The sequence below is a fragment of the Eublepharis macularius genome, chromosome 16, assembly GCF_028583425.1.
Source record: "Eublepharis macularius isolate TG4126 chromosome 16, MPM_Emac_v1.0, whole genome shotgun sequence".
NCBI classification, from domain to species: Eukaryota; Metazoa; Chordata; class Lepidosauria; order Squamata; family Eublepharidae; genus Eublepharis; species Eublepharis macularius.
The window spans coordinates 21,689,032-21,714,939 of NC_072805.1; the positions used below are offsets into that span (position 1 = coordinate 21,689,032).

The following is a 25,908-nucleotide window of genomic DNA, read 5'->3' on the forward strand; positions in this document are numbered from 1 at the left end:
GCCCTGCATCCACTCAGTCCCACCACCACATGTTTTTCTTTCATCTGAGTCTATGGCTGTTTCCACATGTTGTTAAAGCAACGGGCTACTTACTCAATGCTGGCGGTTTTTTTTACAGATTCCAGATGCCCCAGGCTTGCCGTGTGCCCCCTGTCCTGTGGGGCAGGCAAAAGGCAAGCCCCCACACGCTGGGGGCTGTGAGGCCGCCCACGCCATTTGCCTGCCCCACAGGACAGGGGCAGGCGGGGAGGCGAATGGCATGGGCTTCCCAGCTTTGCATGCTGCCTCCGCTGTCGCACCGTACAGGCGGCATGCTCTGCCTTGCATGATGACGTCACAGAAGTGACATCGTCATGCAGCGCTGGAGTGCGTGCGGGATCAGACTAGTGTTGCCCTGGGTGCCGGTAACCCTAGATCCGGCCCTGTTCCTGGGCATCCCATCCCATGTGACTCTCTCATTCCCCACCAAGTTATCAAGTATCATGCTGATTTATCTACCCTTGGTGGAGTTCGGCCAAGTCCCAGATCAGTACCTGGTACAGACACATTGGAGACGGCTTCCGGCTGAGTCAGCGTGTCCACCTTCACGTGCTGAAAGCTTTTGCAAGCAGGACTCTGCAGGTGCCTGAAGGTGAGCAAAGAAAAGAAGCAGCTGGTAGACTTGATGCCAACCACAGAGGGCAGCCATTGGAGTTGAAGCAGACCAATGAGAGGGCAGCCCCTCGGCAAACAAGCTGGCCTCCAAATTTCACAATGCCTTTTAAGATAATCATCCTTGAAGAAACCACTTAGCTGTACATGAGACTCACTGGTCTCGGTGAATTCAGCCCTTTTCCAGTTCCCTGTAGAATAAACTGATTTAGGTAACAGATTTATTCCATCCTATTTTGGGATTTTTAAAATGTATGTCCTGCTCTGTGCTTTGAAGTAGCTTATACAGATGAGTTTTGGATTCTTAATGAAATAAGTAAGCACTTCAATTGGATTTCCAGGTAGGGAATGGAAGAAGCTCTTCTTGCTGTAGTCATTCATTAAACATCCGAATTGCCTGTGCCAGGAGGCAACACAAAGGAAAAGCCTCAGCTTCTGTTCCCTGTAGTTGGCTCCCTAGAGTAACTGGCCACTGTGTAAGAGGACACAGTCTTGATGGGCCACTGGTCTGATCCAACAGGGCTCTTCTTATGTTCTTATGACCGAGAGTCTCTGTACATGAGACATCTTACACGAGAACACTCAAATGTAGGGAAACTCAATGTTAGCCGGGAAGCGTAGTTTAAAAAGCTAGTGCGAAGGCTCTGTCAATTTCACCTCTCTACAGAGCGGGCAAAGATTGCTCCTCAGAGGGTTTGTTAATTTCCTCTTCGCCTGACAGAGTCTTCCTGGAGGCGAAGAGGAAATGAACAAACCCTCTGAGGAGAGATCTTTGCCAGCTCTGAAGAGAGGTGAAATTGACAGAGACTGCCTTTCTAAACTACACTTCCTGGCGAGCATTGTGTCTCCCTATACTTGAGCGTTCTCGTGTAAGGTGTCTCGTGTACAAAGACTCTTGAGAGTAGGATTATCTTTGTCCTTCCACTGCAGCCACAGAAGAGCTCTTTCTGGTAGGGATAGGAAAGTAGATTTCCAGGGGCTAGTTACTTGGTGTACATAGGGTCACAATTCTGTGGGACTGTAGAAGGCGTGCAGCGGGTGGTATGAGAGAGAGAATTCAGCAAGTTTCTTCTGAGTTCTGGTGTTCTTCTGAGAACACCAAGTTTCTTCTTCTTTTTTTTTTAAAAAGGAATGTGGTTCTGGCCCTCACCGTTTTGAAATGGCAACTATAAATCTAACTAGCCAGTAAACTATCCGGTGGTTTAGGTTTCAGCTATTTTCTCCTCCCAATCCCAGAACAAATTATGCTAGAGCCTAGAAAGGCAAAATAAATTATGCAAATATGATTAATGATGTATAATTTATGCAAGTTAACTAACCTTTTCTTGGCATCAAAATTTTATTTCAGCATTAAGTAGGCGTACAGTTATTGTAACAGAGAACTTGTTTTCCCCGTATCTGGCTAGGCAGAACATAGATTTTTATCCATTACATTTTTGACCAGAAAGCACCGAAAACAGCTTATTTTAAACTGCTTTCTTGCCCCTCTGATAAACATAACAATGAATACATAATGCTGCCTTACGGTCCATCAGTCCATCAAGGTCAGTATTGTCTATTCAGACTGGCAGTGGCTTTCCAGGGTCTCAGGCAGAATCCTTTTCCATCACTACCTGCTCCTTCTGACCAGAGATGCTGTGGATGAAACCAGGGCCTTTTGCATGCAAAGCAGGTGCGCTACTGCTGAGCCTTGGACCCTCCCTTATAGAGAATCAGAGCTTTGGTCTATCCATGGTCAGTATTGTAGATTCTGGCTGCAGTTTTCCAGGGTCTCAGGCACAGGTTTTTCATATTGCCTACTACCTGATCTATTTTTAATTGGAGATGCTGAGGACTGAACCTGGGACCTTCTACATGCCAAGCAGGTGCTTTACCACTGAGCCATGGCCCCTCCCTAGAGCCGGTCCCTCTTCCATCGACATAGTTGTCTTGCTATTTATTTATTTAGAATATTTATTTATATTTAGAATATTTCTATGCTGCTTTTTCAGTGTCTTGCTTGAGGCAGCTTACAATTAACAACAACAACATTTGATTTATATACTGCCCTTCAGGACAACTTAATGCCTACTCAGAGCGGTTTACAAAGTGTGTTATTATCGATGGTTGTTGTGGGTTTTCTGGGCTGTATTGCCGTGGTCTTGGCATTGTAGTTCCTGACGTTTCACCAGCAGCTGTGACTGGCATCTTCAGAGGTGTAGCACCAAAAGACAGAGATCTCTCAGTGTCACAGTGAAGATCTCTGTCTTTTGGTGCTACACCTCTGAAGATGCCAGCCACAGCTGCTGGCGAAACGTCAGGAACTACAATGCCAAGACCACGGCAATACAGCCCAGAAAACCCACAACAACCATCGTTCTCCGGCCGTGAAAGCCTTCGACAATACATTGTGTTATTATCCTCACAACAATCACCCTGTGAGGTGGGTGGGGCTGAGAGAGCTACGAGAAGCTGTGACCAACTCAAGGTCGCCCAGCTGGCTTCAAGCAGAGGAATGGGGAATCAAACCTGACTTTCCAGATTAGAGTCCTGCTGCTCTTAACCACTACACCAAACTGGCTCTCTTATAATCAAAAACCACTGTATTAAAACACAAGCTATTAGGCATTAGCAGCATTAGAACTATAAAACAGAAGCGTGCCCATTGAAAAGCTGATGAGATAAAATCCCTAATTAAAAGCCTGGGGGAAAGGATGTGTTTTAGCCTGGTCCCTAAAAGAAAAGAACGCAGGTGCCAGGAATAGGATATTCCTAGGCGAGGTGCCACCACAGAAAATGCCCTGTCTTTAGTCACCACCCGCCTCACCTCTGAAGGTAAGAGCACAAAGGGATGGAGCCCTCTCACAGACCAATTCTGCCCCTCATTCCTCCTATTGCCCACTCTCATTAAAGATGTGACTTCTCTTTATCCAATGCCTGTGAGCATTCATGTCAGACATTTAGATACATATGTGCCTCCTGCTTTCAAGCTGGCTTGCATAACCAAACCGATACAAATGCAACACCCTACCGCTTCCAATCGTCCTCGCTCTCCCAGAACTCATAGACGATGAAAGTGACTCCGTCAGGCAGCCTCACCGCAGTTACGCTGCAAAAGAGAACAGAAGAGATGGCAATCGAAAGTGAGAACAGCTGCGGCTGCTGCAAGAGTACTGCAAAGTGCCGTGGTTGGCTGCTGCACCGCATCTGAAGGAGGTGCTTTCTCGCCAATGACAACGGTCCCTGTTAGTTGATGGCTGCAATCAGCGCTAAGTGGGCCATTAACTGCAGCAACGAGCCCTTTGCGAACTGGCTCTGATTGCCAGCCTTCACAAATGCGTCAGGCATTTCAACATGGCCCTTCTCGTTGTGTCCCAATTTTACTCTGCGGCGTAAGAAAGAGTTCCTTATAACTTGATGTTATGTGTGCCCCGTGTTACGGACACTGGCTGATTTTTCCCAAACCCTGGGGGGGAAAGGCATCTTCTCTTTATGATGAGCAGGGTGTGTGCAGTCCCTTTATAATACCTAGCACCAGGGGCTGGGCTACAAAGTATAAGAGGTGGAGGACGCATTTTGCCTTCTCCTCCTTGGTGTAAAGAAGGTAAGGAGAGGTGGTTGGGGTGGGATTGGCCAATCTTTCATGTAAAGCAGAATGCCCTTTTTGTTTACAAAGATAGCATTTGCTTTCTGAAACATGCAAAAGAATAGATTGTTTTTAAAAGGATGTAAATGATCCAATGCTTTTCTGTAAGATCACAGATCCGTTTTTCTATTCGTCTAGCATGCACCCGACATTTAGGACACCAGTTCCTTTAGTATGCAACCAATGATCTATTAATAGGTGGGGGAAAGATCTTTTGCATGCAATATATCCTCTACTACAAACCATGTGTGCTATAATAGGTGTTATAATCCATCAATGTTCTTTATATAGTTGCTGTAAGTGTTGTTTAAAACACAAAGATCAGAATTGTTTCCTATTATATGTAGCTCATATTGTTTTATATTACATTGTAGCTCATTTCTACAAGATTACCTGGTTGCCTTTATATTAAATATCTGCAAGAGTCCAGTAGCACCTATAAGACTAACAAACAGAAAAGAGCAAGAGTCCCGTAGCACCTAAAAGACTAACAAAATTTGTGGTACTACAAATTTTGTTAGTCTTGTAGGTGCTACTGGACTCTTGCTCTTTTCTACTGCTTCAGACAGACTAACATGGCTATTAAATATCTGTCACTGCTGCTATGTGGTACAATCCTGTGCATGTTTGCTTAGAAGTTAGTCCTACGGAGTTATCTAGGATTCAATTCCAAGTAAGTGTTCAGCCTTAATAGACTTGTTAGTTCAATAAAATAATGTGTTGGATCCAGACTAAATTTTCCTCGAACAGACGGTGCTTCTATCAGTGGAAAAGATTATTCCTACCTCCCTGTCCCACTGAAGCTTACCTCAGACACAATGATTTTCAATAGAGTCACTTCAAGTAAAGAGAAATCCAGTGATAAATATGCGTGTCAACCGGTCCACAGACTGGGGAGGCGGCTTTGAGTTGGTTTTGTGGGCCAAAGTAACTTATACATGTCTGAATTTTGAGGCTTGCTGAACTTATTTGGTCCACAAACACCAGCTGCCTTGGCCTGTTCATCGTTCAATTCTGTATGTCACAAGAGGTCTACAATGGCTGAAGTGAATAGCTCAGGCTTCCTGCTGATGGTACAAACTGCCCTCCCTCTGGCTATTTCCCATTCATTTTTTTTGCCGAAATGTAGAAACTGTACTTACTGGAAGCAATCCTGTTCTCCTGCCACATTTTTCAAGTACTGCTTAAGTGAGCCACAGAACTCTCCCATGTGCTTCTGAGAAACAGTCATCTCATTTCGTACCAAAAGAAGATACTGAAGCAGCGTTCAGGAAGAGAGGAAAGAAACAAAACAGAAGAGAAATCTTAATGCAGTTGAACTTTAGAGGCGGAAGGTTCCCTTGGCCTTTTCTCCAAGGAAACACAGGAAAAGCCCTCTATCCTGTTGTGAATGCTGGTAACCAGGGCTTTTTTCTGGGAAAAGAGGTGGTGGAACTCAGGACTGCACAATGACATCACTTTCAGTCAGCTGGAACAAGGGGGTTGTTTTTTAAAGTTTAAATCGTCCTCGGTGAAAATAGTCACATGGCCGGTGGCCCCACCCCCTGATCTCCAGACAGAGGGGAGTGTAGATCGCCCTCCACGCCGCGGGGCCGCCAGCCATGTGACCATTTTCAAGAGGTGCCGGAACTCCGTTCCACCGTGTTCCAGCTGAAAAGAAGCCCTGCCGGTGACCATGTGGTATGGAGGCCTTCTGTCTGAGAGAGCTATTTTTTATTGCTCCCATCACTTCTTGCTAAAAGCCTGCACTACTTCAAGTTGTTGTATTATGCTAAAGAGGGGAAAGTCCAATGAGATACTTGAAAATGTGTGATTGCTTTTTCCCCCCAACTACGGTTGCTGCCTGAAGACATCCCAAACAAGGAACACACTTAGAGATTATAAGAAAAGAGAGGCTGTGCCTCAGTGGCAGAGCCTTTGTGGTGCATACGGAAGGCCCCAGTTTCAGTCTCTAGTCTCTCCAGTTTTTTTAAAAAAGGATCAGGTAGCGGGTGATGTGGAAAAAAACACATCTACTTTAGCCCCTGCAGAGCTGCCGCCAGTCACAATAGACAAGATTGACCTTGAGAGAGGTCAAATTTCTCTAAAGTTGTGCACGTGAGGGACTGTCTCTCAGTGGTAGAGGGTCTATTTTGCATGCAGAAGTTCCCAGGTGTAGCGGCTGCCACCTCCAACTCACAGGACAAGGTAGCGAGTGATGTGAGAGACGTTAAACCTGAGATCCGTAGAGCTGCTACCAGTGAGAGTAGAAGAGACACCTCGATAGTCCAATGGACTGTCTCAACAGAACACAGCTTCATGTTCACTTGTACATAGAACATTCACAGCACTTTATGAAAATGTATCATCCTTGTAAAGTATAAATTAAGCTGTGTTTGAAGTTAATGCTGTGCCTCTTCTTTTCCACAAAGCACCTTCTTTCAAAGCACCGTTCCTAAACAAGGAACAGTGCTTTGATAAAAGGAATAAGTGGCATTGCGGTACCATGGACCAACAAGGACCGTTTCTACACTGCTTACCTTCATCCGGAATGCTGTGGAAAGTCGCGAAAAAGCACGGAAGATAGTGTTTTCTTGCGTGAGTTTTGTGCGACATCGCGCAAAACTCGCACGAGAAGATGCTATCTTCCGCGTTTTTTTCACGACGTTCCGCAGCATTCCGGATGAAGGTAAGCAGTGTGGAAATGGCCATGGTTCTCCCCTCCTGCATTTGGGAGAAGAGGAAGCTCCCAACACTCTCTTTTAAAAATGTCTTCTTCCACCCTGTCAACTAAAGTTGAAAGATGCCTCCAGTGCTTAAAAATATACGCAAAACACTAGACCTTCTTGTGTGTGTGTGTGGTGCCCTCAAGTCATAGCTGACTTATGGTGACGACCCCTAGTGGGGTTTTCATGGCAAGAGACTAACAGAGGTGGTTTGCCATTGCCTGCCTCTGCAACCCTGGTCTTCATTGAAGGTCTCCCATCCAATTACTAACCAAGGCCAACCCTGCTTAGCTTCTGAAATCTGGCAAGATCAAGCTCACCTGGACTATCTAGGTCACAGCAACCTTCTGATACTGGTTCCAAAGAGAAGAGTGGGCTTAGAAAGGCATGATTTTTTTTAGGATCTCACAACTAGTTCTGCAGCTGTTTAGAAAGGGGCTATCCATCTGTGAACTACTGAAACTTGAAGCTACCACTGCAGATGGCCAGGTTTGGGTGTTGGTGTGCATATTCTAGCCCAGGAATGGAGTGGTCAGATAAACAGAGACTCAAGAAGATTTGGCCTGGCCATATAAAGCCTCAAACTTTGGCTTGACTCCAGCAACTAGTCCATTGAGTAAAGCAGGGATCCCTAGCCTCTTTGAGTCTGTGGCACCTTTGGAATTCTGTCATGGCTTGGTGGGCGCAGCCACAAAATGGCTGCCATAAAATGGCTGCTTCAGGAGGCAGAGCCAGCCATACAATGACTGCCTCAGCTGATCTTCAAACAGTGAAGATACTTTTGCTGTGGTGGCAGCTGCTGCCAAAGCAAAGTTTTAAAAATAATATGCACAGCCAATCAAATCTTCTATAGCCAATCAGAAGCCTTGCTGGGCAAAAATCCCACCTGGCCCTGTCCATTTTCTAGGCACCAGAAAAGGTGCTTGTGGGTGCCATAGCACCCACGGGCACTGTGTTGGGGACCCCTGAAGTAGAAGACCAAGCTGTTCTCAATCTGCCATCGGGCAGTGGACCAGACTTCTGCTGGAGCAACTCAGCCATGCTGTCTCTACCGGCTCTGACCTCAGAAAGAGGAATGGGAGATCATTGGTAGAAGGATGTAACACCAACACTTCAGATGGGAAGGTTTGTTACCCCCATGATCCTTACCTACAATTTGACCCCTGTACATCATATGATATCCCCTGCTGTATCTCACTCCCTTCCCAAGGCTCCCCCCCTCCAAATCTAAAGCTTCCTTATCAGGGCTTTTTTTCAGCAGGAACGCGGTGGAATGGAGTTCCGGCACCTTTTGAAAATGGTCACATGGCCGGTGGCTTCGCCCCCTGATCTCCAGACAGAGGGGAATTTAGATTGCCCTCTGCAACACGGCGCGGAAGGCAATCTAAACTCCCCTCTGTCTGGAGATCAGGTGGTCGGGGCCACTGGCCATGTGACCATTTTCGCCAAGGGTGATTTAAACTTTAAAAAACTCCCCCCTTGTTCCAGCTGACCCAAAGTGACATCATTGTGAGGCCCTGAGTTCCACCACCTCTTTTCCCAGAAAAAAAGCCCTGTTCCTTATGCTGAGTGAAACTGTAGCTCCATCTTGCTCAGGATTCTATCTGGCAGGAATTTTCCAAGGTTCTGAAATCCCTGATCCTTTTAGCTGGAGGAGCTGCAGTTTTCTATTGAGCTTGGAGCCCATTGGTTTTTAGTGTCTTGTCCCTTCCCTTCAAACTGAACTAAATGGGTGAGAGGCACGTTTAACATCTTTGCTATATTTATTTAAAATACTTATATCCCACCTTTCCGCAATGTCTGAAGTAGCTTACAAACACACACAGTTAAAAAAACACTGTTGAAATGCATAAATCCAATTAAAACTGCATCATGTACATCAAGGTAAAACTTCATCTCCTGCAACAAATATCACTACCGGCTGCCAATCAGAGACATTCATTAGTTACTTCTGCCAAAGGCGCATTGGAATAATTCCACTTTCTCTCCTATAAAAGATGCAGAATGTATGGGAGCTTCCAATTCTATATCTGGTAGACAGTGAGGCCACTGAAAATGAGCACATGCAGGCTGTAGAAGAATAGAGGGATCACCAAGACTGAGACACCTGATCACCCTAGTTGGTGCGTGGGATCACATGGGGAATATAGATCCAGAGGAGTTAGCCGTGTTAGTCTGTAGTTGCAAAATAGAAAACAGTCCAGTCGCACCTTTAAGACTAACCAACTTTATTGTAGCATAAGCCCAGTAGGAGAACACTTCAGTCTACCAAAACATTCCATCAAGGACTTAAAGGTCACCACAGTTCAACAAAAGCATTTCAAAAACAAAATCTAATTGGAAGCTGCTGAATTGGAATTCATATGTAAATTTGACTCAGTCAGACTTGAACTGAATAGAGACTCTGGATGGTTATCTCATTACCAGAAGTAACTGCCTTCAGGCATTCCATTCAGATTCAGCAATGGAGGGAAGGGGCCACACCCAGCCTGGATTGCACTCCACCTCTTTCATGACTTTTGCACTGATTTGCATTCACATGGCCCTCACTCCCTGCCCCCTCCCCCCCCATCTCCTCACCACCTATATATATCTGGCCAGTTTCTTCATACCCTCCATGCATCCGACGAAGAGAGCTATAGTTCTTGAAAGTTTATTGTACAATAAAGTTGATTAGTCTTAAAGGTGCTACTGGACTCTTTGCTATTATGGGGAATATGTGGGGCCATGAAGGGGAAGAAACACAGATACTACCCCTTAATGCCAAGCAGTGATGAAGTGGAACCGCTGCATTCTTTGCCACTGAACTTTCTTGCAAAAGTCGACGGATTTTGGGACTTCCCTGTGAAAGCTGAGTACCCGTTTCCAGATGAGGCACCGAGGAACAGGAACCCTTTTTTGTCAAGGGACTGAGTTATTCTGAGGCCCTGTTTTCATACTCCAGTTGCTTTTTGAATCACAAGTGCCAGGATTTGATTAGAAAAGCAATCTCTCCGCTTAATCTTGCTCACGTCTGGAAGCAGCAGTAGCAGGGCCGAAAAAGACAACCTCAGAGTGCATTTCAAAGCTGAGCTTGGGTGGGTTTTTTGGTTTTTTTAGCAAGCCATTTATGGTTGCCATGGGGAAAAATGTTCAGTCAGTAATACCTCGGGATGGTTGCAAAAACCCTATTAGGGTGGATTTAGCAATCAGACTTTGGACTCCCTCGCCCACCCCCACAGACTGCTTTTCAGACTGAAACCCAATTTTGGGGAGATGTGGTAAGTGGTCTGAAAGTGTACATTTTGGTCTTCCCTTTCAATTTTTCACCTGTGTTTGCAAGGACTATGACCATCTGGGATTTTTAAAAACCATTCTATTGGTTTTGTGATCCCAAAATTCACAGATTGCAGGAAAAGCATTCTCCTCTTTTGCAGAAAGAGAAACAAACAAAATAAGAAAATAGAAACGTCTTTAAAACTACTCCTTGGTGTGCTGCACAGCGCTTCTTATTTTTTTAAAGTTTTCAGCAAAGGGTTTCTTTGGAAGGGATTTTTTTCTGGTTTCAATTATTTACCAGAGCACCACTGTACACTGTTGAGATATTGAAACACAACAAACCACACCACTTCAAAACTAGACCTGTGTGTGATTTGAAAGGTTGTTTTTCATTTTTAAATTTTTCAGCAAACAAAGCTGAAAGAAAATATTAAAATATTTGCTCTGGTTTATTGCAGATCAAATGTGCAGATCAAATGTGCACTTGCCCTGTCTTTGGACTTTCAAAGATGGTCAGCTATTTTATTTATTTACTTCATTTATACCCAACTTTTCTTCTCAATGGGGACCTAGGCCGAATCCACACTTACCGGCACAGCACTAAGCAGGCGGAGTGAGAGCATCTTTCTGGCACGATTTATGATGTCATCGCACCATGATGCCGCTCTTGTGGCGCGATGATGTCATAAAACGCGCCAGAAAGACGCTCTCACTCCGTCTGCTTAGCACTGTGCCAGGTAAGTGTGGATTTGGCCCTCAAGTGGCTTACGGCATCATTTTCCTCTCCTCTGTTTTATCAGCACAACAACCTGGGCCGATTCCAGACGACTAACCTTAAGTCGCCTCATGCCGCCCTCTTCCGGATCATGCCGCCCTCTTCCGACGACGCGCAAAACTCGCGCAAGGAAACGCGATATTTCGCATTTTCCCCGTCGCGATCCAGAAGAGGGCGGCATGAGGCGACTTAAGGTTAGTCATCTGGAATCGGCCCAGGTGAATTCATCAAGGTTGAGAGTATGGTTGTTTCCACACGCTGTTAAAGAGATGGCCCACTCACTGAATTCTGGTGGTCTTTTTCACTCACTCCATACGTCTCCGATTTCAAAGCGGAAGGAGGCAGTTTGGCTTCTGTTTCTTCGGCATCTTTTCTGAGAACGGAATCTCCCACACTTTCCTGTGCCAGCTAAAAGACGCTGAAAAAAACGAAAGCCAAACTGCCTGCTTCCGCTTTGAAATCGGAGACGTATGGAGTGCGTGAAAAACCCCACCAGAGTTCAGTGAGTGGGCCGTCTCTTTAACAGCGTGTGGAAACAACCTATGTGATTGGCCCAACGTCACCCAGTGAATTCCTGTGGCAGTGTAGAGATTTGAACTTGGGTCCCCCAGATTCAAGTCTGACACTCTTAAGTACCACTCCATCATATTTTGTACATTCCAGCAGTCCTTTAAAAAGGAACACTCGAAACAACCTCTAATTTCTGGTACACAGCAAATCACATTCTTAGTCTTTTACAGATACCTTTTTAATGAAAATGTATCTATTTGCACCCATATTTCAGATTTCAGCCCTCTCTCTTGCCAGAACTTACTAAAGGTTGAATCTTTGATGTGCTTATATCCTGATTCTCATGTGCATACATGTAATGAGGGCACAAAAACATTTAGACATATATAGGGCACAGCTTGCTATTTTGCGTACTGTGGCCTGGTTTCCTTTTGGACCTCAAAGCTTGCTAATGTACTATTGGATATTTTTTCCCTAGTATATCTTTAACCAAAAGAACCAACATCGGGCTGTATTCCATTGACTTTTCCACTGGTGAAAGATGAAGGAAGAGAACCCTTTTGATAACTGAAAAAGCAATGTGGGGGGAAATAGCCAAAATCCACGAGGCCAGGACCGTAGTAAAGAAGGGCATTGGCCAAAGTTGAGTGAAAATGCTGGCAGCCTAAAATCCAGCCTGTTTTGCTTTTTCGGTTGTGAAGAAGCTGATCTTTCTTGGTTAGTTGGGTCTCTTCACTCCCCTCCCCCCCACATAAGTAAATTAGTTCTGCGTTACAACTATTCTTCCTAATTTGGGCTATGTGAAATGAGGAGGAAGCTTTCCCCCCTCATAGGGGCTTGGGGGGGTGCAATTTGGTCTAGAATTCGGAAAAAAACCCTAAAGTTTTGCTGATTTGATTAAATTCTACTGTTCTGGGTCAAAATAGAGAATACTGAGTCAGATTCAGTATTCTGAATTCAATCCACTGAATTAATGCAGTTTAATTCACGGATGTGTGCAATGTTTAGCCGTGGAACCAGGAGGCGCATCCCTGTGAGCTCGTTGGAGGAAAGGTGGAATAAAAATGTACTAGATGAAATATCAAATCTAGAAAATACAGAAATATATAACATATTAACATATTTGGATTTAAATACTCATTTTCTGTACTACAGATATGCACATTTCTGGGTGTGGGGGGATGTGAAAATCAGCCCAGGAAATGAGGATGAAGGCTCATTCGGTTGCTATCGGCTTCCTTTCTCATGGGTTTGAAGAAGCAGAGAGTTTGACCATATGGCTGAGGTAGCATTTCATGTTGGGAAGAGGGGACAGCATGGGATGGACAACCTGGGACTCAACTGGTGAGGGAGTCTGATTAAGCGTCACCGTTGCCTTACTCAAAGAAGAGATGACCTTTTGAGACACTTTCCCAGCAGATGGTGGCTGAAACGAAGGCAAGGGAAAAAAAGAAATCGCCTTCCCGATTCAGCTAATTTGCATATGCAAATATATTCTGTCTGTAGACACAGACAGGCGTTTAGTGAGTACTTACAGCACAGGCTGTGTTTTCGCTGTCTGACAGTCGTTGATGCAGGTCAAACCAGAGAGTCTGTTGCAGAGGAAACAAAGACAGGAAAAAATTAGAAATTTGCAGCATGCAAGAAGAGTGTGTGTACATGCGTGCGCACACAGCAGCTATGAAAGAGTCAAATGAGGATGGGGAAACTGTGTTTTTATTCACCCATTTAAAGGTAATGTGTGAGAAGGGTCTATTTCTTTTTAAAACAAAAGTAGAGCACGTGGGGTGAGGGCAGCTAAACCCTGCCCCATACCTTGCTGCGCTCCACAGTCAAAAGGATTTTTCTCCCAGCCTGGCTCTGAAAACCAGAAGCGAGCTGGACTGGAAAAGAAACGCTGAAAATAACAGAATGCAGTGACATGAGGAAGGAGGTGGGCAGGTTTTTGGTCCCCTCACCTAGATTCTCTGATTCTCTTAAACAAAATTGATAATTTCTGTTCCCACATTAATAGGCAAATGCATAGATTACTCCCTGCTCAGATTGAATTTGGCCCTAGAAAGGGTGAAAAAACCATATTTTGAACAAATTGTATTTAAATGCCACATAAGAAAAAAATCTCGCATATCGGGAACAGCAGTTCTGGGTCAGTTTTCTCCTTGCTGTGCTGGCTTCACTGGCATGGTGCTTCTTTTGAAATGCAGGAGTGCATCGAATGATCCCCCCTGTAGTCTGAAATGCTATAGATCTTACTTCCACCTCATTCTGCTGCGTATGTAGGTCAGCATTCATCTGACGTTGAGCGACAAGCATGTTCTGTCTTTGGAAACTTAACCTGTGATGATACATTCACACATGCAAGTCCATCCCTTGATGGGATGAATACACATGAATGAACCAGCCTCCTGGCCCTGATACACCGTCAACAGAAGCGTTATGGTTAGAAGCCGGGGCCACGAGTTGGTTCCAGTACAAATGCAGAGAGAGTCTGGCTGTTAACAGAGCCGTAGTTTTAATGTCTGCGAAAGAGTTTTCATTGCATAGTTTCTTGTTAGGGTGGGAAATTCCTGTAGATTTAAGGGTGGAGCCTAGGGAAGGCAAGCTTTGGGGAGGAGGAGGATTGCCGGTCCCCCAGTGGGGGGTGGGGGATCCCCTGCCTCCACTCTCTGCCCTCACCACCACTCATCTAGGGTTGTCAGGTCCCTATACCCTCCCGATGGGAGGGGGGATCCGGTACTTATCTCGTGCTAGCGGCATATTCTTTTTTTGCGCATGCTCTCCGGTGCTTGCACAATGATGTCACTCCCAGAAGTGATGCCATTGCTCCCATGCTCCGTGCAGGGCCAATTCAGCCCTTTGGGGCCAAAATGGCCTCAAACAAAGTGCAGGGGCATTCCCGCAGTTGACATGACGATGTCACTTCCGGAAGTGACGTCATCGCACCTCCTGGAAGCGTGCATGCTGTGCATGTTCTTAGGGTGCCTGCTGGTGGCCTCTGGGGGCTTGCCACCTCCTGCCAATTGCTGGTGGATCAGCAGGCAAGGGGGCAAACACCTGGGAGTTGGCCCGCCACTAGCAGGCACCTGGGAACCCTATCCTCACCTGGCCAAGGGGGAGGTGTGGGAATGGGTCCCTCTGGGCAGCATGGCAACATTACTCCCAGGAGTGATGTCATTGCACAGGCCCTGGGGCAGCTCCTAGGCTTTGGTATGGTGCGAAGCCTGGGTGCGCTCCCAAGGCCTGCGCGATGATGTCACTCTCAGAAGTGACAACGTCATTCTGGGAGCGTGTGTGTGTGTGAGAAGCTCCAACGGGTAAGTGCCGGGTTCCCCCTGATCCCTCTAGGAGGGTAAGGGGACCTGGCAACCCTAGGGAGGCGAGGGACATCAGTGGGATATAATGCCCTAGAGTCCCCCCTCCAAAACAGCTGTTTTCTCCAGGGGAACTGCTGCCTGTACTCCGCAGATCAGTTGTCATCCTGGGAGATCTTCAGGCCCCACATGCAGACTGATAGACTTATTTGCTGTACGTATTATTCAGTTTTGTTGCATTGTTTTCTAATCCTGTTATTGTGCTTACTGTATTGTTTATGATTTTGCATTACACTGCGTTTACTGCCTTGAGCCAAAAGGAAAGGTGGGGTAAAAATGTTTTAATAATAAACAACCAAATAGGTCTCTGATTCTGTGATCCGCTTCTATGTTGTATGTATTATGCTGCTGTTACTGCCACGTTGTTGTTGCGCAATCTGTCTTGAGTCTCAGCAAGAAAAGTAGGCCGTGAATTAAGCTAGTAATTAAATGAATAAATGGAAGGAAACTCAAAACACCGCAAGGCAACCCACGAATCACAAGAGGTCAGGCCCAGTGGTAGAATGTGTGCTTTTCAAATTCTTGGGTTCAATGAATCCCCGATACCTCGAGCGAAAAGATTTCTGGCTGCAGATGTGGGGGCAGATCTTTCTCTAGCCCAGGGGAGCTGCTGCCACTCAGAAACCAAAACCAAGAAAGATGGTATGATGCTGTAAGGCAGCTTCGATTGTTCACAAATAACCACTCTCCCAGGCAGACCTTTTAATTTGTTGCTATAGAGGCAAAATTTTGTGCTGAAGTTCTGAGTAAGCGCCGGCCTCCCCAGCAGAGCGGCACAGTGTCACCCCAACACAACTGCTTTTAAATACTTCTACTTCCTCTTGGTCACACAGTCCCCCAAACGTGCCACGCTGCTGCCTTACACGAATCAAGCCCTTAATCGGCAGCTCCTGGAAAGGGTCTCTTTTCTCCTGGGAATTAGAGCTGAATAATGCCTTCGTTCACTTTGCAAAGTGCATCAGAAGGAGAGAAGTCTGGGTCCTCTTTGGAGAGCTTGCCCAGCCTCTATGAATTGCTTGAGCTGGGTGAACAAAAGAAGAGGGCCTGGGCCTCAAATGTGTGTGCGTGTGTGTGTGTTGTGTGCTGTCAAGTCACTTGCGCTTGATAAGTTTCACAGCTCGCTTTTATGCACATCCCTATTGGACCAAAATGTGACACATTCCCTCTGGAGCTGCAGACTTAAGCAAAGAAGTGTTGTAATCTGGTAAAAGACATCGTTTTTTGTTAACTGATAGAGATTTTGTCACTCTTCTTCTGTTTTCACCTTTTGATTTTTATTACGCTTAATGGCCTCAAAAGCTGGAAGTGGCCAGAGCCTCTCTGGACATCTGAGAGGGGCTGGGGGTAAAGTAGGAGGGCCAGGACTCCCACTATAGCTGGAGATCTCCTTCCTGCCTGTTCCTTGCTACAGTGAAACAGTGGGGGAACAGGTGTCCGTCCCAGCATTGCAACATCATTTCTGGTGGAAACTGGAAGGGATATGGCCGTGTCAGGGCAATGCTTTAGGATTGCATCCTATGCAGGGCTCATTTTGAGGGGGAACGCACAGGAACACAGTTCTGGCAGTTCTCCCAAGAGGTCATGTGTCAGATAGCCCCACCCACCTGATTTTTGGCCATTTTGGGCTAGTTTTGGCCTGAATTGGGGCCGAAATGGCACGGATCATGGCCAAAACGGCCCAGATCAGGTTGGTGCCAGGCGGGGGAACCCTCCCCCACCCAGCACTGACCCAGTCCCAGCTGTTTTGGCCCTGTTTCGGCCTCCTTACTGCAGCCCCTTGACTCTCATGGTTATTCCTCTGCTCAAGTCCAGTAACCCAGGGAGTGACTTTCCTAGGGCCAAAAGGGACTGCATAAATGAACATAGGAAAATGGCCATATCTGGTCGGCCATTTGGGGCCCATTTCGGCCAGAATCAAGGCCAAAACTGCCAAGATTCAGTCAGTGCCTGGCGAGGGACCCCTCCCCTGCCCGACACTGACCCGATCTGGGCCGTTTTGGGCCCAATCAAGGCCCAAACGTGACCCAAATGGCCATTTTGGGCCCATTTCAGCCTGGATCAGGCGGTTTCATCCTGAACTGGGGCAAAAACAGCCCTGATCAGGCCACTGCCAGGTGGGGGAACACTCCCCCATCTGGCAGCAGCCGAATCCCAGCCATTTTAGGCCCGATCCTGGCCATTTTGGGCCCAATTCGGCAAGGCATAGGGCAGTGGATCCCCCGGCATCGAAGGCCCTTTGCTGTTCGATGCAATACTGCTGGTAACCGCAAGATGGCAAGTGATGTTCCACTGCCAACAGCTGCTGGACGGCCCTGGCCACCCTCTTATGCCACATGGGTGAGCCACCCGTTATGCCCTGCTCAACCCCTTGGATCCAGCCCAATGTCTTAAAACTGCCAAATCACCTAAAGTTGTGACCGGCCACCCTCAGCTACCGCAAACTGCGGGTGGGTGGGTAAGCCTCCTGCTCCTGCAACCCGGGAATGGTGCTGCTGACCATGCGCCTACCTAAGGAAGAGGGTCTCCTGGTGGGCTCCTCCTCTTCCGTAGCTAACCTCACCTTGCCCCAGCCTAGTCCTCGGAGGCAACACAGCCCGCGGTGAGTCTGCGAGCCTCCTTTCACACAACACTCCATGGTTCTACGGTAGAGGTTCGGTTAAATGCTACAGCATTCCCCTGATGCTTTAACGTCGCTTCAAGTTTGCACTGGAAGTGACATTGTGACACTAAGGGGCATTAGAATTGGTAGGTCCCTGCCTCCCCCAAATCTTTCACAAGTTGCCTAAGGTGGAAGCAGGTCCAATTGCTCCCAAGGGTGACCAACCCTTGCAAGTGGGCCCAATGACCGGCGGCAATCACCCAGAGCGTGAGGGAGGGTAGGCGGTGATTGATGCTGCTATGCCTTCCCATGGCTTGGGAGGGCTCGTCCGCTGCCCACCTGACCCTCCAATGCCTGCAATGAGTCTTATGAAGACACTGGTGGCTGCAGTTGGACTTCCAAAAGAGTTTTGTTACCAACTGTTTAAAATACTGCCCCACCCTTCGGAATGAGTCATATCACACAGGAACCTGGTCAGAATCCAAGAGCCAATTTATATGTGAGTAATCCTTAGGTTTCCAGCTCTGGGTTGAGAAATTCCTGGAGATTTTGGTGGTAGGGAGAGCGTGGTTTGGGAAAGGGAGAGAACTCAGCTGGGTACAACGTCATAGAGTTTACCCTCCGAAGGAGCTATTGTCTCCAGAGGAACTAAGCTCTGGAGATCAGTTGTAATTCCAGGAGATCTCTGGGCCCCATAGTTATTCTCTATCATGGGATGGGATTGGGCCTTGGATGCTGGAAAAAACAACAACCCCAAAGCTCCAGATGCACCGCTGTACCCTGTCCTGTCCTGCTCCATCCTCCTCAATAGACTTCAGGAAGGAAAGAAGAGACCGAGGTGGTATCCTCGGAGGTAGAGCCCCGTCTCTCTCACTTACACACACTCTTTGAAGGAGCCAAAAGGGAGAACGGGTTGGAAGAAGGGAGCCCTCTGGCTGTGAAGCTGGAGATGGTTCTGGGCTGAGGCTGACCTGCTTGGCAATACACCCGCAGCAATGCCAGCCTCCTCTCTCCGGAAGTGCTATGAACAGGGTGAGCTGTCTCTCCGATGAAAGCAGAGACGGTGAGTGATTCCGCACACATTGGATAATGCACTTCCAATCCTCTTTATAGATCATTTGGAATGGATTTTTTTGTGTGCGGAACAAAAAATCCACCTCAAACGATTGATAAAGTGCATTGAAAGTGCATTATCCAACGTGTGCGGAATCAGCCAAAGACAGCGATGGACACAGCAAGCAGCCACAGCAGGGCTCTGGCACAGATGGCAGTTTGAGGGTTGGAGGTACCTAATGATGGGAAAGGTGTCCTCCCCTCAAAAGCAGCATATCCAATAACCACAATGCTGGACATAGAAGCTCTGCTCCTATGCATACATGCATGAATACAAAATATCAGGGCTCATTTCGAGGGGGAACGCACAGGAACACAGTTCTGGCAGTTCCCCAAAGAGGTCACATGTCAGGTGGCTCTCGGCCATTTTGGGCCCATTTCAGTCTGGATTTGGGCTGATCCTGACCATTTTGGTCCCCTTTTCAGCCCTTTTCAGCCCCTTTTTGCCATTTTGGGCCCAATTTCGGCCCTAAATGGCCAGGATTGGGTCCAAAACAGCCAGAATAAGAGATGTCACGGGATGCAGCATATGCAAATCAGTTATGCTAAGGACACAAGGCTGAGAGATCAGAATCCTGAAGAATTTTTCAATGACTGGGGGAATTTGAAGGAATATTTGGAGAAAAAGTGGGACGTGAAGGGGAAATTATGGCAATTTGAAAGTTATTAATTGGGGTGATGTAGAGATAGGGATCTTTACCATTTAAAATGAAGTTTTAAGTATTGTTAAGTTTTGGATTAGAATAGATTTGATATTAATGGATATTATTTAGTATATTAAGGAAAAGTATTATAATAACATATAGAAAGAATAGATAAGTAACTTATAGAATAAGATATGGGTTGGGAAAGCTGTTGGAAGTCTCTTGAAAAAGGGGGGAGGGAAAGGGTGGGGGGAAATTGATATTTAGGTGTTTAATTGAAGATTTTGTCTATATGTGTACTCACCTAATAAAAATCACTTTTAAAAAAAGTTATGCTAAGGACGCACTTCTGGAGATGGCAAGAGGCGTGGCATATGCTAATGAGTTATGCTAATGAGCTATGCTAATGAGTTCCTCCAGCTCTTTTTCTATGAAATGACCCCTGCAAAATATGCATACGTGCATGAATACAAAATACTTAAAATAAAATAGTGCAACTGTCTGATCTCTCTCCACAGCAGATGCCCAAGCAGGAGGAAGGCAGACAGACCTGTGTGCAGATTCCCTGCTTGTGAACTCCGGAAGCTGAGAGAGGGAGGGGGAAAGGTGGAGGATGCCCCGGGGACAGCTTGAATAAGGCTTGTTGGTGTCTCTGCCTGGTTTGCTCAGGATTCTGACCCAACCAACTGCCCCTTAGAATGTGCCCTTCTTGTCCCTTTCTTTAGGCTAGATGGATCCTTAGTCTAAACAAAGCGGACGCTCTTTATGTTATGATGGTTTTAAAATACACCTCCATTAAATTTCATGGGCATAGTATCTGAACTGAAGCCAGTGCATTAAAAGCACAAACATTAAAATGCTGCATATTTCTACACTTTCCAGCTTGATCAGTCCCCCCATCGTTAATTCCCTAAATCTTTATCATTTTCCTCCAAGAATTCTAACTGGACAACTGCTGAGCTGGCTACCAAAAGCAACAAAGGTCCTTTGCTTGCAACCTCCGTGCGCAAAACAGTCCCCAAATAATTCCTGGCAAAGTACACATGCTCTAGATCCTACAAATATTGACTGATTTTGAGAAGGGGGGGAGAGATGCTGTTGCCTAGACAACCATTTCCTAAAAATATTGCTGGGATGATTATTGTTTTATAGAGGAGCCCCCCTCCCCAGTTGTTATGACAACACGGAAGGGTTACTGGTGAGAAATGCAGAACCCGGTTCTTCTCCAAAACAGTCTGTATAACGGTAGGCAATATTCAAACAAACTGGACACGGGAGATCTGTTGTCAGTGCAGCTTTCGAGAAAAGTGCTCCAATGAACATGGAAATGTGGATTTCAGAGGGTTGGTGGCCATTCACCTTCGCTGATTATCTTGCGATCGTAACGTACCAGAGGTCACAAACTGGGGTCTCTAGCAGGAAGCTACAATGCCTCCATCTCCACTCTGCACTACTAGATTAAAATAACTAGTTTAGGGTATAATCTGCTGATCTTTGATGCATTTAGTGCCACCACTGTGAATGGTCAGAAGGTGGAACCCCAGCAGCCAGGTCAGATGGGTGTAGGTGACATGTAGGACCAACAGAACATTATCTGGTCTTGAACTAGAAAACACATTTTTTCCCACTGCGAAGTGCAAAACTCTGCTGCAGAGGTTGCATAGGATGTACAGAAGATATAATTGTTGGAAATGCCATAAAATAATGCTGATTATCTTGTACATGCTAAGGAATTTTTGGATAACTTGGGAACATTCAATATTTTTTAAACTGTGGCCAAGTAGAAATAGAATAATCTGATAATACTATGAATTGCTTTCCCACAAACAGTGAGACACATAATCAGAAGGCTGTTATGGAAAATTGGAAGCTGCCAAATTTGCAAGAGCTATGTATTCGAAATCTGACGGCTCACTGTATTTCATAGATTGGCTTAGGAAAGGTTTATTTGTTGGTGAAATGAATAAATTAGATGATAGATCTTCATAATGGAAACTGGGAGGATTTATCGCTGAAGGCTTTTCTGTCCACTCAACTTCTTCCTGATTTTCACAGCAGTCGATCCTGAAGCACTGGAATCGGTTTGGGTATGGTTCTTCCACAAGTCTGCCCTCCCTTTGCATTTTTACAGCTGAGTCAATTTATTTTGTTCTGTATGTGCCTAAAGATTTTCAAGTGAAAGGGCTGTCATCATCGGGGCATCAACAGCGACATCAGAGCACCCCCATCTTTTTTTAGTTTTTGTGCATGCATATCAATATAAGGGCTGAATTTTTTAAAAAGATAAAAAACGAACCCACAAGGACGTCTTTGCAGGGGGAAATCTAAAAGCTCTGCCACCTATACCGAAGTCCCCCCGACACACAGTCCAAACTGGAGAGCCCCACTCAGGTTGATCCAGAGCTAGGATGTAGAGGCCAGTACCAGTGGGGCAAACTGACCTCTGTTGGGACGGAGCCTGGAGCAGCAATGGCTACACACTTTTCAAATCGTGCTGCTTTTTCTGGTGTCAGAAGTGGCTACCCCCTCCCCTAGGCTTCCAAGGCTTTTGCAGTTTTTTTTAAAAATGGTCATTTCCATAGTATTATATTGACCTACCGTTATTTATTTATTTATTTATTAGATTTTTAGCCCGCCCTCCCCACAAGCAGGCTTAGAGTGGGTCACAATCATAAATAAGATACAAGAAGTAAAATCAATAAAATAACTTCTCATGGATATCCACATTCCAGTTGGGACACCTTTCCCCCTTTCCCTGCCCACCATACACAAGGGAAGAAAAGGGTGGAGGTGTGGGTTGGTGAACCTCTAACTCTTCAAGCATGGGGAGGCAGATGGACCATATGCCCCCCCCCACTGGCAGGAGACCGGCAGGGAGGCTAATTAGATGGATCCAGTGCTGGTCTCAACCATATACCTGGTGGAACATCTCTGTCTTACAGGCCTGCCGAAAAGATACAAGATTGTAACACGACATGCTGGAAATTTTCTCAATTCCCAGCTTTCATTTTTCTTAACACCCCCCCCCCCCAATTTTCTAGCCCCTTCCATTGCAGAGATGTAAGAAAACATATCTCCACAATGGAACGGGCTAGAGACTTACTTAAAAAAAAAATGAAACTGAGAATACATAGAATTTGCTGTGGGTACTGTTACAATAGCAGGTTGATATTACTCTTTGAAAATGATGATTAAAAAAGAGATAAAAAATAAAACTGGGGGGAAGCTGGGGGAAAGGAGTGGTTTGATGACGATGAATGGGCGGTCATCGAAAAGTGGGTGGGATGCAGGTGACGGTGGGCAGGACAAACAAAACCAAAGGAAACATTACACACGAGGAAAAAATCAACTCAAAATTAGGTGCCAGAAAAAGGTCAGGGTAAAAGTGGACTCAAAAGAGTTGGGTGGGGGGGGAAATAAAGAACTTGAAGCAAAAAAACTAAAGGCAAAAAAAATAGTGTGGGGAAATCAGGGGATAAATTGAAGGAGTATGTGACCAGATCCGATGGGAAAAAACCTGTTTGGAAAACCTCTGAGGTTATTTATCTTTTATATATTTATTTCATTTATCCGCTGCCTTTCTCCCCAATGGGGATCCAAAGCAGATTACATTTTTCTCTTCCCCCCCATTTCATCCTCATAACAGCCCTTGTGAAGCAAGTTGGCTGAGAGAGTTTAACTGGCCCAAGATCATCCAGGAAGCTTCCACGGCAGAGCAAGGATTCACACCGGGGTCTTCTAAATCCTAGGTGGATGCTCTAACCACTGCACCACACCGGCTCTCCAGATAGGTGCCCGTTAGGGAATACTAGAACATTAATGGTTAGAATTCTTAGTTAAAGGAAAGAAAATAGAATCCCCCTCTGAACATAAAGTCATGAAGATTAACTTGTTTTGTTTCAGCCCTATAAGTCTGTGCTATAGATAAATGGTCCAGAGAGAGAAGTTGGTGGAGGGACTGTTGACTGTACTACTGCATACTGACTCTTGCTGTAATTATGCTCCTGCTGGATAATTCCATGTTGTTTAATATATCATTTCAATTCACCTATGTTTTGTTTCAGCATTGTGTTAGCTCTGTATTGGATTTTTGCTTGATTATACTGACTTGCATTGTCTAATCTCCCTTAACTCTTGGTGAGGTGAAGACTATAAATAATAGAAATAAATAAATAAAAAAAAATGCTCTGATGATTTCAAAAGCATTTCACTATTCCCTTATTGGGTAAGATATTCCAATTAAGTGTCAAAAACTGGATCCAGTATCATGACCAGCATGTTTTCTCTGATAGGCACTAATGTGGCTCGTTTGCTATGCTTGTATGCTCACTCTCCATGCATGAAGGCCAGCAGAAATCTTCCTTGAACTATAGTTTTTTGTAACATCTGAATATAGGAGTCCTTCCTATCATAGGTGTAATGCTAAATGTATACAGGCCGTTTTCACATGCGTCCCGGGAGATCGCGCAAACTCACAGCATGAAGCGTCTTCCTAGCACGATCTCCCAGCATGATCCCCTTTAATGACCCAATGACATCAGAAAAGGTGTCATTAAATGGGATTGTGCCAGGAAATCGCACTAGGAAGATGCTTTTATGCCATGAGTTTTGTGCAATCTTCCAAGTGCATGGCCGTGTGAAAACGGCCGTAGTTTGATTCATGGCTTCACAAACCAGGAAGCTTCTAATTGTGCTCCTTGCACAAGTGGAGGAGAGTATTTGCAAGCTTAGCAATCAAGTTGTGTTCATGCCCATCACAAACAAATGGAGGCTTGTTATGACATCGGGATATAGTCATAGTTTTTTTTAAAGAAATAAAAGAAAAGGGAAAGGGGAAAAAAAGCCTATAGTGACATATTTGATAATGATTCCAATTCAATGCAAAGAAATATAAAACTATATTCTGTGGATATATTTCATGCCTGATACACCACCATGCAGATTCCCAACTGACCCTCTGAATCAAATGAATAAAATCGAATTATTCTTTATTGCAGTGCAAAAGAAAGGACATTATTATTATGAAAAACTATCTAAGCAGTATTCCCAATCAAGCTCTATCCCACCTAGTGATTTGGACAAGGGAACTAAGTTGGCAATTAAAGCTGCTTCCACCAATTGAGATTTGAGAGCCGTTCTCTCGGCATGGAAAAGACACCTCCAGAATTTTAACAGTCCCATCCTCCTTAAAAATGTAATTACATTTTAGGTCCTGTCACCTAGGTAAGGAAACGAGATAATCAAGGAGTTCTACCACTGGCTAGCCCGAGGCTACTAATATTCGCTCGACCAAAGTCAAGTGGGAAGCATCCACTAAAGTTCAGACAAGATGAACTTGATTGGATTTCAGTCTTCTTGTGACCCAAAGAGTCTCAGAGCAGTTGTAAGGAGGAAGAGGGCTTAGGAAACATATTAAACGGAAAAGACACATGAACAAAGCTTCCAGGCAGCTACATCACAAGGTTCTAAGAGACAGGAAACAAACTGGTCTTTTTTTTTTTTTGCCTCTTGAGAAGGGTTGTTGATGAAAAAGGATTCTGGAGGCTGTGTTTGGCATAGACATGCTGTTAACCTGTTCAGAGAGTGAACAGTGACTGCAGAAAAGAAATTGGGAGGGGTGGGGGGAGATGGCAGGCTTGTCCTTGCTCGGTGCTTTGTGACATTTGAGTCGGTCTTAATAAAAGGTATTATGCAATGGTTGCTTAGGGGGAAAAAACTGAAGAGGCTGCTTCAGACACTTGAGGGGATTATATACTGAAGGGATTTCAGTTCAGTCATTTCTGCAAAAATCTTTGTTCCGAAGACTGGAGCATTCCCAGAAAGATCCTTCGTGGATAGATTTCTTTCAAAACATCCACCCATCACCCAGCTAAGATGGCTCTAGTCTCCACTGCTGCTGGGATTACTTTCCCCAACTCTTTCCGATTCCAGCACAAACTATTTATCGCCCTACTTGCAATGCTGGCATGAATGCGAAAAATTCAGATGGTACTTTCTGCCTTCCTGACATACCCAAATCCTATGGCCCCTTCTGCAAACCTTTTTCTCTGAGGCCAAATCTAAAACCTGAGATTAGAAACTGCAATAAAGAAGTTCCCAAATGCATGGTTAGAAAATAAAATTGTTCTGATTCCAAAGCAAAGAAAAGATAAGAACAAGGGTAGCCAAGTCAAGGCTGAGGAATTTGTGGAGATTTGAGGGTGGAATCTGGGAAGAGGAGGGACCTCAGTGGGGTATAATTGATAAATAAATCATATGTTGCCCCCAGAAACCTAATTAAAGGATTCCATGTTTGGGCTGTTGATAGAGTCTATTGTTTAGCAGAAGAAGCATGATTATAGGTGGTTGTGAGCTGGTTCTGCTGGCTGGTGTATGTGCAGGAGAGAAAAATAACAAAGCATACACTTGCTTATATTTAGAAAGGAAATAAGAGTTCTTTATTGTAGGAACTCCATACTCTGATAGGAAAGGAGGAGAGAGATCCTAACTACATATCTAGTCTAAGGGCGGGCATGGATGCTAGGACAAGTCCTGCATCCATGCTTCCAAGACAGAGGGAGGAGAAGGAGGGAGATGGTACCTGGAACAAAGTCAGGAAGAGAAGAGTGAGAGGGAGGAAGTCAGGAAGAGGAAATCCTGAGAATAGCAATCTACATA

At 45.4% G+C, this 25,908-nt stretch overlaps 1 protein-coding gene across 1 annotated transcript in view; it reads right to left on the minus strand.

Moving 5' to 3' along the window:
- NECAB2 (N-terminal EF-hand calcium binding protein 2) overlaps nt 1–25,908 on the minus strand; it is a 259,662-nt gene that overhangs the window by 473 nt on the left and 233,281 nt on the right. Inside the window, exons 9-12 of the mRNA XM_055000136.1 lie at nt 13,060–13,116; nt 5,419–5,531; nt 3,662–3,739; nt 534–625 (exon numbers count right to left, since the gene is read on the minus strand). Coding sequence (XP_054856111.1) covers nt 534–625; nt 3,662–3,739; nt 5,419–5,531; nt 13,060–13,116 — 340 coding nt within the window. The remainder of the gene's footprint in view (nt 1–533; nt 626–3,661; nt 3,740–5,418; nt 5,532–13,059; nt 13,117–25,908) is intronic.